This window comes from Dermacentor albipictus, chromosome 9, assembly GCF_038994185.2.
Source record: "Dermacentor albipictus isolate Rhodes 1998 colony chromosome 9, USDA_Dalb.pri_finalv2, whole genome shotgun sequence".
In the NCBI taxonomy this organism is placed as follows: domain Eukaryota; kingdom Metazoa; phylum Arthropoda; class Arachnida; order Ixodida; family Ixodidae; genus Dermacentor; species Dermacentor albipictus.
The window spans coordinates 31,139,490-31,156,668 of record NC_091829.1 but is presented as its reverse complement, the minus strand read 5'-3'; the positions used below and the strand labels follow the sequence as shown (position 1 = coordinate 31,156,668).

Below are 17,179 nucleotides of genomic sequence, written 5' to 3'. Positions count from 1 at the left end.
ATATACCCAATGTCACAAGTTGTCTATTCACGTGCATACTTAATGGCCCAGTTACACATACCCGGTTTAAGCTGTCTATTCCAAAATTGTCTGTCCGGGTACATACCCAGTGGCACATATCAAATGCCCCAAGTTGGTGTGAACGAGGTTAGAGAGGGACATCATACTGGAAACTGCGTGAAATTTTCCAAAATGCACTAATCCCATTGAAATGGATGCGCAACAACCAGTGTCATTCATGGCATTGTGTCGACTGGTCTCCTCGTTTACAGGTGGTCACTGGTGCCGGGTGCGGAGTGTCGCAGAACCAGTTGAGCTAGAGCTCCCTCTGCTGGTGGGTGTCAGTCTGCCAGCCAAAGGAGGAGAGTCTGAGCCGGTCCCCCTGTCACTGGTAGCGCCTATCCAGCTCGTTCGCGTGGAAGCCGTTGGAAGCCTAGTTCAACTGGTCTACCTGGCCGGTCCTAGCGTGGCCTCCATGGTCCAGGTATACTCAAGAACATGATTCCTGTACCTACCACATGTTATGCTAGCACACTCCAGCCGCATGCGCATAAGCAAGAATGAGGTCGGTAACACTGCGAAACTGCTGCCCCGTGACGGCAGCAGAAAAGAAAAAAGTCGCACTTTCGCCCGAATGGTGAAGCATTGATTGGGATAGCGAATTGGGGGACAGCTATAAAAAGTGAGGACAGTAATTTTATCAGCTGTATAAACTTGTAAACATAGGCATACTAACTAGAATAGCAAGCATGGCGTCACATGCGCACAAGCAAACGTGAACACATCTCACTCTATGACCGTGGAAACTTGCTGTCAAAACACTGGAGCAAGGAAACTTGGCAGCAGCGAGCGAGTTGAACTTCATGCTGCGTCTCGCATCAGCACGAACTAAGCCGCAAAAACACAGCACGCGGTAGACTTTGTCCCTGTTGCAGACGGCGTTCGAGATACAGAGAGTGTGCCCCCGCCCTCCCCCCAGAACCTTGCACGATGGAAGACTGTGCGCTTCCTTCCCGCTTCCCTCCTTTGCATGCGCGAGATTGGGCCAAGATCGCTAGCTCATCCGCGCACGCTTCCACTCGCATATACAGCATACGACGCGCAGTGACAATTTTATCGTCCTTGCACTTCATACAGAACCTCACAGTGACGGCAGAAATGCGCCTGGAGTGTGCATATAATTGCTATTGCAATAAAAGGCAACTGCAGTGCATGGGTTGCAGCTTTTGTTGTGTTCGAGTAACTGCATGATACTCAATGCATCCTCGAGCCACGCGACACATCACTACATCTACCGAATTTTCCTTAAAGTTTACAAGTTTTGGGCATGCACTACGATTTTAGGAATGTGTGCCTCACTCAAACTTGCTGTGGCCCTCATGATTTCAGAACTTGTTGGTCAGAACCTGGCAGTTCCAGAACCAGTCCGGCCATGGCTGTGGTGATGGATGACAAAGTTCAAGTTGTCATACGAAATCTTTCACCCTCGTACACTTTATGCAGATTCGGCGACCAGACGGCGTTCAGATAGCCCCCCACAAGGCACCTGAGCAGATTGGTGAAACTAGCCACTGGAAGATGACGCTAAGGGCACCCTCGCACACTTCGTGGCTGGCATTGGAAAGTCCAAGCACAGGGCAGAGGTTGCGTGTGCCTTTGGAGAAGTACAGCTTAGGTAGCAAGCTTTTTCTTGTTCTTTTTTTTTCTCTATTTGCAATTTGTCATTGAGTCCAATGGCTGATTCGTGAACTCTACTACTACAGTAAATTCTTGTTCAACTCTCCTCGATTCAGAGAATTGGATAATTCAGACTTGCTCTCTGGTCTCAGCATCATATGCATTTGTTAGTATTCTGCAGTAAAATAAACCGCTTATTTGAATGTACCCATGCCACATCATTGGCTGTAACAATTAAATCTGGTTGCTGGGGGTCTGTGCTGAAAAGTAACACAAAATCCAGAAAGGAAACATAAAAGACTGCAAGCCACTGCACCACGCTGGTGCTTGTGCCGGGCACTCTGCATGGCATGCCTTTGTCACTGTGCGGAGTGTTTTTTTCCCTCCTAATGATTTTACATTTCTTTTTCTTTCGGCGCAAATGCCCAGTAGCCAGATTTAATTGGTATAACCAATAATGCAGCAGAGGAGCATTGTAGTAATTGGTTTGTTTTACCATAGAACACATACAAAAGTGGATGGTGCATTGGCTGTTCATTGTTATATCTGCTGTATTGTTAAAACCGGTGTCGTTGAAAGTGGGTTTGACTGTACAGCAAAACCTCTTTAAACCGTACCCGCTTAAACAGTATTTTTGTTTTTAAAGCAGTAAAGTAAAATCCCCGACTCAGTGGCCATTGAATGTAATGCGTTTTGTATCCGCATAAACTGTACCAGCTTATTGCGTACGTGTCAGTTAACACGTAGTGTTTCCAGTTTTCGTTGTGCAAACACGGCGGTGCGTCATCTGCATTGGGTTGCCCGGCAGATCAACAAGCCTGAGATCGGAACAAGGACCTCCAAGCACCCTGGGCGTTTGTGAGTGAAGCCACATCAACATCAACATCATTTCGGCGCCTTGCCAGAGAGCGTTGTGGCGTCATGCAAGCGAGGACTTGCATCATGCCGAAGCTTGGATAAAAAAGACACTGGGTGCTCAGCATAGAAGAAAAATTAGACATCGTTCGTGCTGTCGAACGTGACACGAAGAAGTCGGCGCTGGTACACGACAGGGATCTGCTGTTAACTACGGTGTGTGGCATTTCGAATGCGAAGAAGTTGCTCGGCAGCGCTGCTGCGACCGCGAAGAGATGTTGGCTGCGAGGTTCGACTTTTCACCATCGTTGCCTCTGTTGTTGCCAAAGTGTGGACTAGCGACAGTGATGAGGACGACATGAAAAGCGACAGCACGGGCGATTCAGGCCCGACAGTGGCAGACGCTGCGCATTACGTCAGCCTCATGAATGCAATCGTCGCGACGAGAACAGCACCTTGCAATGAAAAAGGCACCCCGCAACTTCTGCAGCACTACTGTGTGCGTGCATGGAGAATACGTAATGCGAACAAGGAATCTGCTATGCGAGTGTTTGCCGAGAAGAGGGGCCTGGCTGAAAGGCTGGCACGCAGCTTCAGTAAGTTTGAGGCCGCTGTCGTCGCTCCTAGGCCGCCGCGGTATCAAACGAAAATAACTTTTGTCATACGAAGTGAATAAATACTGCATGTTTTTTTACCCTTTCATGGCACTCACGCTGAGTTCCATGTTCCATTTTTAACAGTTAAGTGTGCGATCTCGTGCTATTTTGCTTAAACAGTACTACGGTTTAGTGCATACTTTTTCCGAGCTCCGCCGGCCAACTACGGTTTAACGAGGTTTCACTATACTGCTCATAAGCAGTTTAGGCAAAGTGAAATTTTGTTGTAATTATACTTGAGTTTTTCCTACCGTATCTGGCGTCCACTCAGTACTCCTCGCTCCCCTGATCTGTGATGGCGAACTCAAGAGTGCTGGGGACCAACGACCAACCAACCATTATTATGAGCTGTGCCAGTGCCAACTTCAAGAAGCTTCTGTGATGCCCCAGTTTTTGCATGGCCTCCGAGACTGCAGCAACCTGCCGTTGCAACAGTGCATTGCCTCCTAATCTCTAAATTCCATGCTTTTTTATGTGCTGCAATGTCGATGATTGTCCTCATACAAGTGGAACACGCTGTGAATGTGCTGAAATGCATAACAGAAAAGGCCAAGTTTGTTCTGCTGAATTGAGGGCGCAACTGGGTGGATACCCAAAAGAGCTCCGAAAAATTGTTGATGTCATCTTAGCATTGATACGATAGTAGGTGCCAAAAACAATAATAGCGAAATGTCATGTTTGTCTTGGACACTGTCCATTAGGCTTGAGAAGCCAATTGGTAAAGCTTGTTATGAGCAGGGCCACGGGGCCCTACTACAGCCACTCCACCCACGTGCCTCTGCCACTTTTTCTAAGTAGTGCTAACCTTTGATATGTACCGCTGTTACCTGATTGGTTGCTTACACCATTTCCTCTTGTGATAGTTCTGCCTCCGATAGTTTTGCTTCTGAGATTTCCAGTTTCTCAATTTTAGCTTTCACTTTGAAAGCAGTGAAAGCAAAAGTAATATCACTGTTGTCTGCTGTTGCACAAGGCAGTGGTTTCACTTCTGCTAAAAACCAGGAACTGGAATGATGAAATTTATTCCTATGCCAGGAGCTGAGGGCAAGAGCGTGGGAGGAATGTAGGTTGGCAGTACATGTAGTAGTTGACCTGTTCGACGGAAACGTGTCTGAGGGGCATTAGGCCTTACAAGGCCCTATGAAAACTGTGACCTCTGTGTAGACCAGATTCTGTGTATAAACTAATGGTACCATCGACTGGTTCATACCGCACCTCAACTCGGTCTGCAGCGATGCCGAGCTTTCTTGAGATTGGAACCAGGGAGAGCCTTCCCCAGACAAGTGTTCAGCTGCTTCCAGAGCAATCCGAGTAGTCACCTGATCGAGATTCTGTTGGATCATAATAGCACTCCCCGCTCGAATGTGGGAACACCCTTGAATGCTCTAAGCTGGAGAGGCGGGTGTTTTTAATAAACAAGTCAAATGTGTTCTGAGCGCCCAGTTTCAACTAGCCCAATGTAGGTCACACTGCAAGAGTGCTGTAGAGCACCAGAAAGCGATCAGTCAAATGTGGCATGAGTAATGACTCTAAATAATGGCTGCAACTTCTTTCTTCAAAACAGGGCACGAGAGTGCATGGAGCAACTGGCTGCAAAACATACTCTTTGTTGTTGCGGCAGCGGCTGGAGGTTTCTACTATGTGTTCTACTATCAGCGCGCCCCTGCCGAGCGCCCGCTGGGCGCTACTGCAGCATCTCCGCCTCCAAATATCATGACAGCTGCTCTCAGGTCACATGACCATCCGCAGCGGTCGCCAAGCGGAGGTGAGTTCTCGTTTTATTCCGCACAGAGCAGGAGTTGAGGGGAGAGTAGGTTTGGGCACAATTTTGCATTGTGGTTACTAGAAGAAAGCCTGGTGGCCACTGGTCTTTCAACCACTGCGAGAATCATGGGTGGTAGTATTTCAAATTTTTCTGTTAGGGCAGCCCAAATAGAAATGAAGGATTTGTTAGCGAAATCGAGGGTCTCACGAAATTCCATCTGGTCGGAATAGATCGCAGTAAGTAGCTCATTCAGTAAGGAATTCATTCAATAACAAAAATATGAGCACTTAGAGATGAGTGTATGCTTCGCCGTTTGCTCTCATTATGGACAAGGCTATTATGGGGGAGGTAAACTGTCTTTTATTTGAATACATTTTACCTTGTCTTAGATCTGTGAATATTTCTTACTTTGTCGGTTTCTGCAATGATCTTCCACTTACTATGCAGAAACCAGGAGGGTAAGAAAAAGCTCACAACCTAGAGTGCATGGCCACAGGGAATGGCATAACACTGGTGCTCTCCACGTTGTGTAAACTAGCCAGATTTTGTCAATGCATTTCACAAAAAAATAAAGAAGCACACAGTGGCTGTGGTAAAAAACATGCTGCTGCTTTCAGGAAAGGCAGTTCTTCACCGGTTTAAATGATTCTGCAATAATGCGCCGGTGCTATATTGGCCATACAGGTTACTGTATCAATGAGCGGCTGCGTGAGCACCGGAATCTGCTTGCAATAGGTACAGGACGAAACCTGCTCGTACATTGCTAGGGGCTTGGCTGCAGCATTGAATTTTCGGATTTGCGGATCGTGGGTAGGGAGCAAAGTAGATTGGAAAGGGAGCTATGCAAAGCTTTCGAGATCAGAAAATTGGGCAGAGACTTGCACGTAAGTGAACCGTCAGTCGAACTTACTCATGAAGAGTTTTAATATTTAAACCAAACACTAAAGATGTGACGGCAAGCACGTGTTCATTGCTGTTCAAGTTTTCAGTTCTCTTGTTTTGTTGTTAGTTTTTTTTTAAATGAATTTTTTCTATGCATGCACGGCAGTAAGCCATAGGATTGTCTACACACTAAAAACTTAGTAGCTTAGTTGTAAGTCCACCTTTGTGCCATCTCCTTCCTTTTACTTGTGCTCCTGTTCTTTCACCTGCTGGAACCATTTTATCGTTACCTGCTTTGGTGTGTGCTCCTTCAGTCTTTGTCTTTTTTTTTGCACTGCAAACTAGTTCATAATGAGCCAATTAGCCTACTCCAAGATTCTTCTAGTTCATTGATCGTGGAGAAGCCATGACACAGTTGTTCTACTATGTTCAGTTTATCATTGTAACTCACATTAGAGCGGACAGTATGGTTAAACATAGAAAAAAAAAACAAAACTGGGCTTTCAGCTTACATTTTAGCCCAAACCGTCAATTTGAAATTGTTTCTTACAAGCCCCTCCCACCGATAGTGATTGTCATTTTGGCATGGCTTGTTACAGTGATCCTAATGCTGGGCCACGGGTTTCAGGGACGCAAAATAACAGGAACAAAATATTTATTCGACCGGTGATGCTTAACGTTTAAAACAACATAACAAGAATAGAAATACAACCTCGCGCATCAACTCACAGTTGAGACAGCCAACAAACTCCTTTGGCAGTACAACGTTCGTGACCCTTGTTCTGCAGCTACCTGTGTCCCCGCGTTGCTTCGTGTCCGCTTCGGTTATCATTAGTCAAGGGTCATCCAGTAACTTCCTGTGGAAACAGTACTTATTGCAAAAACAACAGGTGACGTAATGTGCCAGAAATTCCTACGTCAAAAAGTGCAGGACCACTGCTTTGCTGTCTGCTTCGAAACATTCCGGGACCATGTGCTGGTCATGCCAGGCTCTCCTTACTCCTTCGTACTCTGGCATACAATGGTGGCGCAAGGGCATCACCATTGCATTGTGCTTGCAATTCCTTCGGTCACATAATAAAACAATAAAAACCAGAGAACACCAGCAATAACTATCTCAGGCTGACCACAGAGAGACATGCAAAAGCAAAACCATGCGTGTACCATGCACGTGGTCCACGCAGAACACACTCCATTTTGTCCCCTGTCAGTGTTGTCACACTGCTGTACGGTTCAACTGCAATATAAGGACATGTTCAAATACAAGTTTAATATAGTACCTGATATGCTCACAGCAAAGTGTGAGCAAAGGTTTGTGAAATCATGGCTACTGAGGCAAAACCTGTTTGCATTTTTGACTGACTATATTTACACGAAGATAAGTGAAAACTAACTGCATTAGATGAGCAGAAATCACATTTGAGTACTCACACTTGCATAGTACTACACAATGGATAAACTAAAGTCCTAGTGGTAAAGTTCATCCAAGCGTACACTCTGTGAACATCAACGTACCGGCAGTGAGTCGGTAGATCCTGCTCTGTGATGATGGCAGGGATGAGCGTGGCATAGGTGGACGAAACATGGACAGATGAGAGGTGGATGGCATGGTAGACCTGGCGCAGTCTGGCTCCGGAAAACCAACAGAAGGCGCAGGGCTGCAACTTGTCACGGTCCACGTGCAGCGGACCATGGTCTGTAGAGGAATCGCCAGACAGGTGGCGTCATCAGGCTGGGCTTCAGGACCAGAACATGACGAGCTCTTCGAGGTTGGCACTGCTCGCTTTGTGCGCTGCTCTGCAAGCTTCTCCCAGCACTTCTGTTTCCTTTGCCTCATTGCTCACATATAACGTGGCTTTTGGACCGATTTGTTCTTTCGCTATTTCCGTTCTTCTTTTTATTTCTCTTTACCAGCTACCAGCAGCACTGTTTCCTTGTCTTCGTTGTCGCCTTCGCATCACTTTGCTGACAGATCGCATAGCGCCATGGACACTGGGCACAATATCACTATAATGTGCACAGTATGACACATGGCCAGTTTGCTTGTTGGATGCATGCAGTTTAACATGCATCGCATAATTTAAACTAAATAAATGTTTGGTGTTGGGGCCCTTAGATGTAGGATCATGGTGAGAGGTGCAAATTTCTATTGATGCCAATCTTTTGATGGTCAGTGCGGTGAAACAAGTTAAGTTGTATTTTATCTGCATTTTGCCAACGGTTCCCAAGTCAGAGTGTCTTTAAAAGTAGTCACCCTGTGTATCAGCTGCGAGTACTCATCACCGATGTGTACATTGTGGCAGCACAAAGTAAAATTACAAAAAATGTGTGGCTCGTAAGTATGTGCAATTAATTTACACTTGATCGTGTGTGTCTCCTGCCGTCGTACTTGTTTTGCCCCATAGCAGATACCACCAGGCCAGGAAAACGTTACCGAGTGCATGCACTTTCTTGTCCGTTGTGTGCATTGAGAACATAAGTGTGCTGGTGCCTCTCTGCAGTGCTGCCTTACATCGGCCAGACTGAGCCGGTGCGCCTGTGGAGCAGGCTGGACAGCAGCAACAGCTGGTCCGCACCCCGCACACCGTCGGAACAGCCCAGCACAACCTAGCCAAACTCGCCAAAGTCAGCTTAAGCCTTCAGAGTTTAAGCCAAGGAACTGTGCCGCAAAGGCAGGGATACTAGGGTTCATTTATATTTAATTGTAATTGCAAGTAAGGGCAGCTTATGTGGAGTGGCAGTGTGGCCAGCTGGTGGACTCACTTTGACCAGCCACAATTCCTCAGGAACCAAACGGAGGTTGCGCTTGGTCAACCCAGTTTTGTGACTTTAGCGTTGTGATTACCGTTAGTATTAGTATAACGCAGCTACAGTTGCGTGTCACTAGCAGTTTGGCGAGAGCATTGGTTAGTTACTTTGTCCACTTGCGACAATTCAACTCCAAGACAGCAAATGAAGTTGTCTGGCCTTCAACTTACTGCCATTATTGTTTAAGCATGAATGAAGTGTACGTTTTTGGTTTTGTTGTTTGCAATGTTAATAAATGAGGCAAGGATGCTCATGTGGTAGATTAAAACCTTGAGAAGGTGAGTTTGGTACGGCTATATGCGTGCTGGGCATCACTACATCACTCCCTCAGTGCAAGAGGATTGTTTTCTGTTACGGACATAGATCATTTGTACAGGAACGTCCTTTCTTTCTTTAGGAACGAATCTCCCATTAGTATTCGTACACTTATAGCAGCTTAAATTTGGCATGAAATCCAGCAGACAGTTATTATGGATGTCAACAGTAGGTGCTGGATTAAGCACGTTTAGCCCAAGATGTAGAACAAATGCTGAAGTTGAGCTTGGTTGACGACCCTTTGCATACATCAAGTCGGGCTATGTCAACTTGCACTCAATTTGGCTCATGCAGTAACAATTCTTTCTTTCTTGTTTTTTTTAATGTTGGCTACATTGGCCATAGCACAAGAGGACAAGCTCTTTTGCATATTGATGTCATAAAGGATTCGCACTGCCGCTAATCACATTTATCGGTTATTTTGACATCTTGTCATCTAGGTAAAGTTTATTGTAGGTATGTAACATGGTGCAGTGACTAAGGAACTGTTTTCAAATATGTAGTTTAGCTTGTGTTGTAGCGAGGGAAAATGTGTTAGTGTTCACATTCAGTTAATCATCTTAATATTTGTAGCATTTAGGGTGTTCTTAATATTTAGTTTTTAAGGTGTGACTGTGATGCACTTTCCCAACTTTATTTTTTGTCACCCGTGTGTACCTTTGCTTGTGTGTAACAGTAAAAAAAATTAAATAATAATAATAAGAATAAGCGTCTTTGCAAATGACGTTCACTTTGTACCTGGCAAAGGTTGTGTTGTATGTGTGTTGTTGTCCCTGCTTTCCATTTTTCATTCATAGCAAGAGCTGAATGAGTAAGCAAAGCAACATGAGAAATTCACTAATTTTGTCTGTTACTGGCTTTCTCGTTCTCATTTTTCCGTGAACTATGTTATTCTGAGCGTGACGTCTAGTGCATTAAACCCTACGTTAAGTACTTCTGCAAGTCGTGGTGCTATTTCTTTACAGTGAATTACTGTCCTTGCATATAGATTGGTGCCATTCAGTTTCCTACAGAAATAAGCAGGGACGACTATGGCACTGCTGTGCTATCATGGAAACGAAATGCAGCCCATGGATATGTCCAGTCTCCATGCTTGTGGCTTCATACCTTGTGGCATTATTTATGTTTTATCTTTCTATGTTAGTACCAGTACTAACGTAAGGTGCGGAAGGTTTGATTGCAGCCTCAGTGGCCACGTTGCGATGGTCATGGTTATGGCACTTAATGCGCCAGAATGTAATTCTTAAATTTTAACAAGTGGCAGAAACTTGCAGGTTAGAAAAGACTCTTAAAAAAAAGAAAAAGAAAATGTGCAACAAATAATAGAACAAAAATTGTTAGGCATAACCAGGGTTCTTCAGTACTTTTCATCTGGTCATGAAACTTCCCTGAAAGTTCCATATAGGTACAGAAGGTGCAGAGGTGCTGGCATAAGTAGAAGAACAATCTGCTGTGCCAGTTGGCAAACTGTTTTATAACTGCGCGAAGAAAGACCACAGAGAGAGCACACAAGGACAAGCGCAGACTTGCAACTAATCTTTATTCTGCAATGACCACATATAAATACATCCCAGAAATTCACCACTGCACATGCACGGAAGAAACAAATTCACCAAAAAACTTTGTTCAAGCAACACAAAACCTGACTTCATTCATCAATAAACCTCATCTCATTGTTGTACAGTACAGATGAACTGAGCTGTCACTGAAACAATCTCCTTTCTTATATGATACGCCTCTTATATGATACAGTTCTTTCAGGATTGGCTTACACGGGCATGCCAAGCAGTGGATAAGAAGGTGCCCACTCGCTTTATTCCTAATTGACAATTCATGCTCATGCAAACGTACATTCATGCACCTTCCTGTTGGACCTGCGCAGACTTCGCCACATGATAGAGGAATCTGATAGACTACGCTAACACTGCAATCTATGTAGGATTTGGTGTGCTTTATTCCGCACCCTTGGGACCTATTCATGCTTTTTCCTATTCTCGAGCATAATCCAGTGAGCTTGCCAAGAGCCGGAAATGCTACTTCAACTCCATATCGTTCCACAACCTTTCTTAAATTATGGGAAGTCTTATCAACATAAGGCACAACTTTACGTTTTTTCTCTTTGCATTCCGTTGCAGCTTCATTAATATTGTTTTCCGTTTTAATCTTTTTAAGCACTGCCTCTGCTTCTGCTAAAGTGACATTGCGGGAAACCACCTTGTTCTAACCTTACAATCTGTTTGTCAAAGCTTTCCTATATTTTATGTTGCATGACTTCTTTTAAGGCCTACTTGATATACTGGGTGGCTATAGCCCGCTTCACAGTCTTTGAATGAGCCGAATCTTGGGGCAACAATTTGTTTTGGGACCTTAAGTTTTGGGACCCGGCACACATGATTGTCACAGAAGGTTATAGCATTGTCTAAAAACTGGATATTGTTGCAATTGCTGGGCCAGATGACTTGCTGGTGCTGTTGCCAGATGACTGGGCTACAAATATTTCAGGAGGAAAGGCTCCTCTCCTACATTCATTTCAGCATATTTGTAGAGTGAACATACAGTGGGAACTTCTGGCAAATAATATTATGTGCAATGCGTTTGTGTTTAAATTATACATGGCATTGTTTTATGATTGATGTCGCCCCCCTCCCCCTTAGTAGCCTTCCTTACACAATCTGTTTTGATCGGCTTTTTCTATTCACATTTTGTCTAATTAACTCGGGTATATTTGGTTAGCTAGTTCAGTGTGTTAGTTATTAGTTAGCAAATTAATTATATTTGCTTTGTTATAGTTAGGTTGGTAGAATAATTTTGTTATTTCAGTTAGATACCTGAGGTAATCAGTTGGTTAGCTTTGTTAGGTTAGTTCATTAGTTTTTTTAGTTACCTTACTAGTTTGTTTAGTTGGTGTGTGTTACTTATAGTTATGTAAATAGTTTGTTGGTTGAGTTGGTTGGTTACTGTAGTTTGTTACGTTACTTATTATTGGGTTTAGTAGTGTAGTTAGATTACTTAGTAAGTTCAGTTATTTAGTTAGTTGGATAATTAGTTTAGTAACTTACTGTTTGTTTGCTTAGTTAATAAGTTGGTTAGCTTTGTTTGTTTGAAACGCAAGTTTTCTTATGCACAATTACATAAAAGTGCAACATGAAGTTGCTCTGTAGTTAATTTCAAACGGGCCACGGCGGCCGCATTTCGATAGGGGCGAAATGCGAGGACACCCGTGCACTTAGATTTAGGTGCATCTTAAAGAACCCCAGGTGGACGAAATTTCCGGAGCCCTCCACTACGGCGTGCCTCATAATCAGAAAGTGGTTTTGGCACGTAAAACCGCATAACTAAATTATTAATTATTATTAATCTCTAACGATGGAGTAGTCCAAGTGTGCAGTCGCATGCAAAAGTTTGAGGACCAAAGGTGCCGTGATTTTCTAACATTTTCTTTTTCGCAGCCTGGGAATTCTGGCTGAAATCAGGAGCGCACGCCTACATGCGCATATTTGGCTAATAGTACAATGCATTATTAAACAAATTTCAGGCCGCGAAGCTGCTCTAGAAGACATTTTTATATTTTTCTGATGCTGTGGTCTCCGAACTTGCTCACAACTGTATAACTTGAATTATGAATTAAGCCGCTGTTACGGACGCAGTTGAACCTGGAAATGAAACAGGCCATCGTAGTTGTTTTGAAATTGTTCGCGTTTCTGAACACTGTACAGAAACAGGGCAGCGATTTGCACGTTGCGTCAACAACATTCACACGCCGATACAGGCTGTTGACCATTGCGCAATAGCGCACCTACGCACAGAATGCGTGTGTCATCCATTTGGCATCTGCTCTAGTCACCTTCTACTTGCGCTGAAGTGCATCCACTGCAGTTGCTATATGAAGTTCTCCCAAAGTGTTACGCAGAAGTTTCATGACTAGCTAGAAAGTACTGAAGGTCCGTGGCATTGTAACGTTAGAGACGGCAAGACAGTCTGCGTATTAGAGAGCGAACGTGGCTAGCCGATATACCAGTTGACTTTAAGAGGAAAAAATAAAGCTGAGCAGGCCACGTAACGTGTAGGGCAGGGAACGGGTAGTCTATAATCGAGGGCAAGCTCAGTCAGGGACGGCAGAAAATTGGGCGGTGTGATGAAATTTGGAAACTGTCAAGCATAAGATGGACTAAGCTGGCGTAAGACAGGGGCAATTGCTGGGAGAGAGGCCTTCATTATGCAAAAAAAAGGTGAGGCGTGCAGACAGGACACAAGAGTAGAGAAGTGGACAACACGAACGCCTTGTGTGTCCACTTCTCTCTACTCTTGTGTCCTGTCTGCGCGCCTCACCTCTTTTTTTGCATGATGGATCCTTACCAACTAGCTCAACTTTCTGTCGTTCTAAGAGAGGCCTTCATCATGCAGTGGACATCAAAATAGGCTGGTGATATTTCTAAATTTCTAAGCAACCGTAGTAGAAGCACAGCAATGTAATGTCTCTGCATACATTCAAAATCATTGCAAATTGTTAATGTAACACACTATTTAGCTGAAAGTTATTGGTTTGCAGTTACAAGGTCGTTTGAAGCAGAAAGACAAAGTTCAGGTACATCCATGTACTAACCATCATTAGCATGTTGGCTGAACCACCACGCTTGTAACTCCCGTAGACACTAGCTCCAGAGTTGCCTCTCGTGATTTTTGTGCAATACTAAGGTTTTCTTTGTGGCAGCAACACCACATGCTCGCCTGCCATCTTTGCTTCCCTAGTCACATACATTGAATGTCAGATTTGCTGGAGCTCGTGGCAATGTGTGTGATGTTACATGCAGCTAGACTGAGGAATGGCACAACGGGATGTTGTGTGTGCACGTCAGGTGATCGGCTGTGGTCTGCACTCTTGTGCGGGTAGCAATTGATGCAGTTTCACGTCGCACCACTTGTCGCGGATTGATGGGGTCTCGTATTGTCTCAACATTGTTCAGACGTGTATGCAGAAGCTGTTCCTCGGTGACACCTTGGATAATTATGTTGTCACCAACACGGTTTACGTTAGTCAAAAGCAGCAAAATGCAGCAGTTTGAATATGTGGCACTTTTGAGTAATGAAATTAATATTGTCCTTTTCGATTCAGTCTTCAAATCAGATAGTCACTTTTCACAGGTACGAATATTTTTTTTTATACCTCACAGTGCCAGCTATGCATGATCGAATGTGAAGCTGAAGCAAAAATGAAACATATTTCACCTTGCTACTATGGAGATAACAAACAGAAGTTTCAGTGTGCTGCATCACTCAGAGCCCTACTATTGCAGCTAAACCATAATCATTTGCACCTGGATTTCTCTCTGACATATTTGCTACTAATTGACGGTTTGCAAAAATACTGTTGCGCATGCGCGAACACGGCTGTCACGAGCGCCCTCTACATGGTTAGGTACGAGAAGCAGACGAACAACCAACGCAGCTATAGCGCGCCTTGAGACGTCGGTTTGTGGTGGTTTTGATCGCGGTATTTTCGTGAAAAGGACGGCTCGTTGTGTTGCGTATTGTGCACAAAGTGTTTTACTAGCAAACGGAGCACGAGTTTATTCCGGTTTCCGTCCGAGAAGAGCTATCTGGCGAGGAAAGCAGCATGGATAAGCGACGGCCGGAGATGCCATCACAGCACACAACTTGCTCGCTCCTCGCAGAGCCGGTTCTCATCGCGCTATTATCTGCTACTGAATTGTCATATGCCAGAGCTGCGAAGTTATTTCGGCCTACAAGCTTCGAGACGCCCTTAAACGCATCCGCATTTTGCCGGAATAGGGAAAGTTCAAGATGGACGGGGACGGACAGCGCTTGCGAACGCGCTGTGGTGTCACTCAGTTGTCGCTGACATGTTATTATACTAAATATTATAAAGTGACGTCGAAAGTGCGCCTCATATGACAATCAGCGCCTAGTACTACGCCACTGAAGTGATCGAAACACACCATTCGAGGGCAGCTGGTGTGACCGACGGGCAGCGCGGAGCGACCACCGCGACGGAGTTCGGCTGGTTTGCTCTTTTCTGCCGACGGTGTACAGATAGGCAAATGTGTTTCCTATTTAGCCTTTTAATACTGATGCATGAGGTAAAGAGCTAGCAAAAAACTATGCGTTCACTTCCTAGCAGAAACTTCTTCGTAACCGGCGACACCCACGGCCAGCGAGCGAGGCCTACCGTCTTCATCGATGGCAATTAGTGCGTCGAGAGAACGGCGCGTCGTTTGAGACATTCCCGTATTTGCCGTGCGCGAAAAAAGGACCGTCGTAACAAGTCAAACAGCTCCGTGAAGCATTGCTTTGTTCCAGATGGGCCATATTAGTAGGATAAACTCTCCTAAGCGGAACATCCCACTCGGCGCGCTGACTTTGCCGGCAGCCGCCGAACGCTCGAGCCGGCAGGCCTAGCTCCCGGTTGTCGAAGCAGCAGCCGACGGCGCTTGTAATGAAAACGGAGCGGGCCATAAAGTGTTTATTTTCATGAGTATTTTAGCGTCTGGACGATTAGGTCGCGTTTAAATGAACGCAGAGTTGGTTCTCTATACTCTGTCGGCAGCAAAGAGCAAATAAGGCTAGCCGCCTTGCACGGTGGTCGCTGCGCGCGGCCAGTCTGCGAAACCAAGTGTGGACACTCGGCGACACATCGGCAGCGTGTTTCAACGACGCGCACTCTGGTCTTTGTTGAAGGAGTGTATTTCGCACGCGTCAGTCCCGTGCTGGCATCAGCAGCCCCAAATATATGATATCTTTAACGTAATTGTCATTCAGTGCCGAGCCTCGATGAGCCTGGAGAATAGTGGCAGTTATACAAAGCAGATGTTTCCACACGCGATCAGTTTGTGTGGTACGCTTCGAGAAGTCGGAGGTCTATGACATGCACGAAAACTGGAACGGAGTGAAGGCGTCTTCAATTATTTTTGACGTCATGAACACACGCGGTTGCCGCGGCAGAGGCCAGGCAGCAGCCGAGAAACGAAACCGGCTCTCTAACCACATACTCTCGCACGCAGAGCACTGCAGCTTCGCCTGTTGTGCGCCAGGTGGCGCTCACTATTTTGCAAACCGTCCATTATCCATGCTACAACTGTGTGTGCTCGTGGGATTACATCTGAATACGCTTGATTGCAACATTATTTGATATTATAGTGCTACCATCTGCAGCAACACTTAGTAAAGAAAAAGTGATTTTTTCGCTCCACCATCACTTCAGTCAACATACGTTTCCGTTCTATTCTTCAAGGTAAGCCGATGCTAACTAGCTGACAAGACTGCCTTTTTTTAAACCTTGATTCTGATGATTCACAATCGTGCATGCTTCTAAGGATCTTGCTTATTTGTTTAAAATGCTCCATTCAAACTTTCGATGAAGTGTGCTACATAATAAACAGTATAAAGCCAAATTTGATCATGTAGCAAGTAAGTCGATGAAACATTGCCTTGTATTAATGGTAAAAAAAAGCAATACTTCTTATTCAAAATCAATTTGATTTGATTCGCTGTTGATGCTAGTCGAACTTCAATGTAACGAGGTAAATAAAAAATTTGGTTGGCCGTACTTTATTTGAGTGGGATATTACACTGCTATAAAGAAATCGAAAAATGTGTCATCCAACTTGGTATCACTTAGAGCGAAGCAAATTTTGTTTATGGGTGCCTCAATATATATATATACATATATATATATATATATATATATATATATATATATTGAGGCACCCATAAACAAAATTTGCTTCGCTCTAATTTGCTGCAGCTTCCCTGCAGCGCCGCCACCTGCAGCTAGCGGCTAGCACTAAAGTAACCGAAATTTCGGACGCCGCACGACGATTTTGTAAGCGCGGAAGCTGCTGGCATGCTTCGGAAAAGATGAGGGGATATTTGCTTTGATAGGGCATGTGAAACACCTCGTAGCGCAATCAGCACTACAGATGGAGCGCGCGGAAACCGATTCTTCGTAGATATCGTGCACACGTTCTGTGTAGCGCGCACCTTCTCCGGTTCAAATCTGGCGCTACATTGACAGTATACTTGCTGTCCGCGAAAGGGGGCGCGCAATTTAATATGAACATAAAGAGCGAGTAAAAAGTAAAATGTATTCTGTTCGAAAACACAGCTGTGCATTAAAGTTGTTTTAAAATGAAAGTGTGTAAGCGCGACAAGATTGGAATGCTTTAGCCAAGCGCAGTGCTAGCAGTGAAGGTGGCGCCACAGG

The 17,179-nt window shown here is 44.8% G+C and overlaps 1 protein-coding gene across 1 annotated transcript in view; it reads left to right on the top strand.

Moving 5' to 3' along the window:
* Window positions 1–8,896, top strand: part of LOC135912727 (nuclear pore membrane glycoprotein 210-like) — a 58,517-nt gene extending 49,621 nt beyond the window's left edge. Inside the window, exons 29-32 of the mRNA XM_065445250.2 lie at window positions 273–484; window positions 1,504–1,675; window positions 4,753–4,953; window positions 8,337–8,896. Of these exons, the coding sequence (XP_065301322.1) occupies window positions 273–484; window positions 1,504–1,675; window positions 4,753–4,953; window positions 8,337–8,446 (695 nt within the window). The 3' untranslated portion in view covers window positions 8,447–8,896. The remainder of the gene's footprint in view (window positions 1–272; window positions 485–1,503; window positions 1,676–4,752; window positions 4,954–8,336) is intronic.
* Window positions 8,897–17,179: the final 8,283 nt, after the last annotated feature.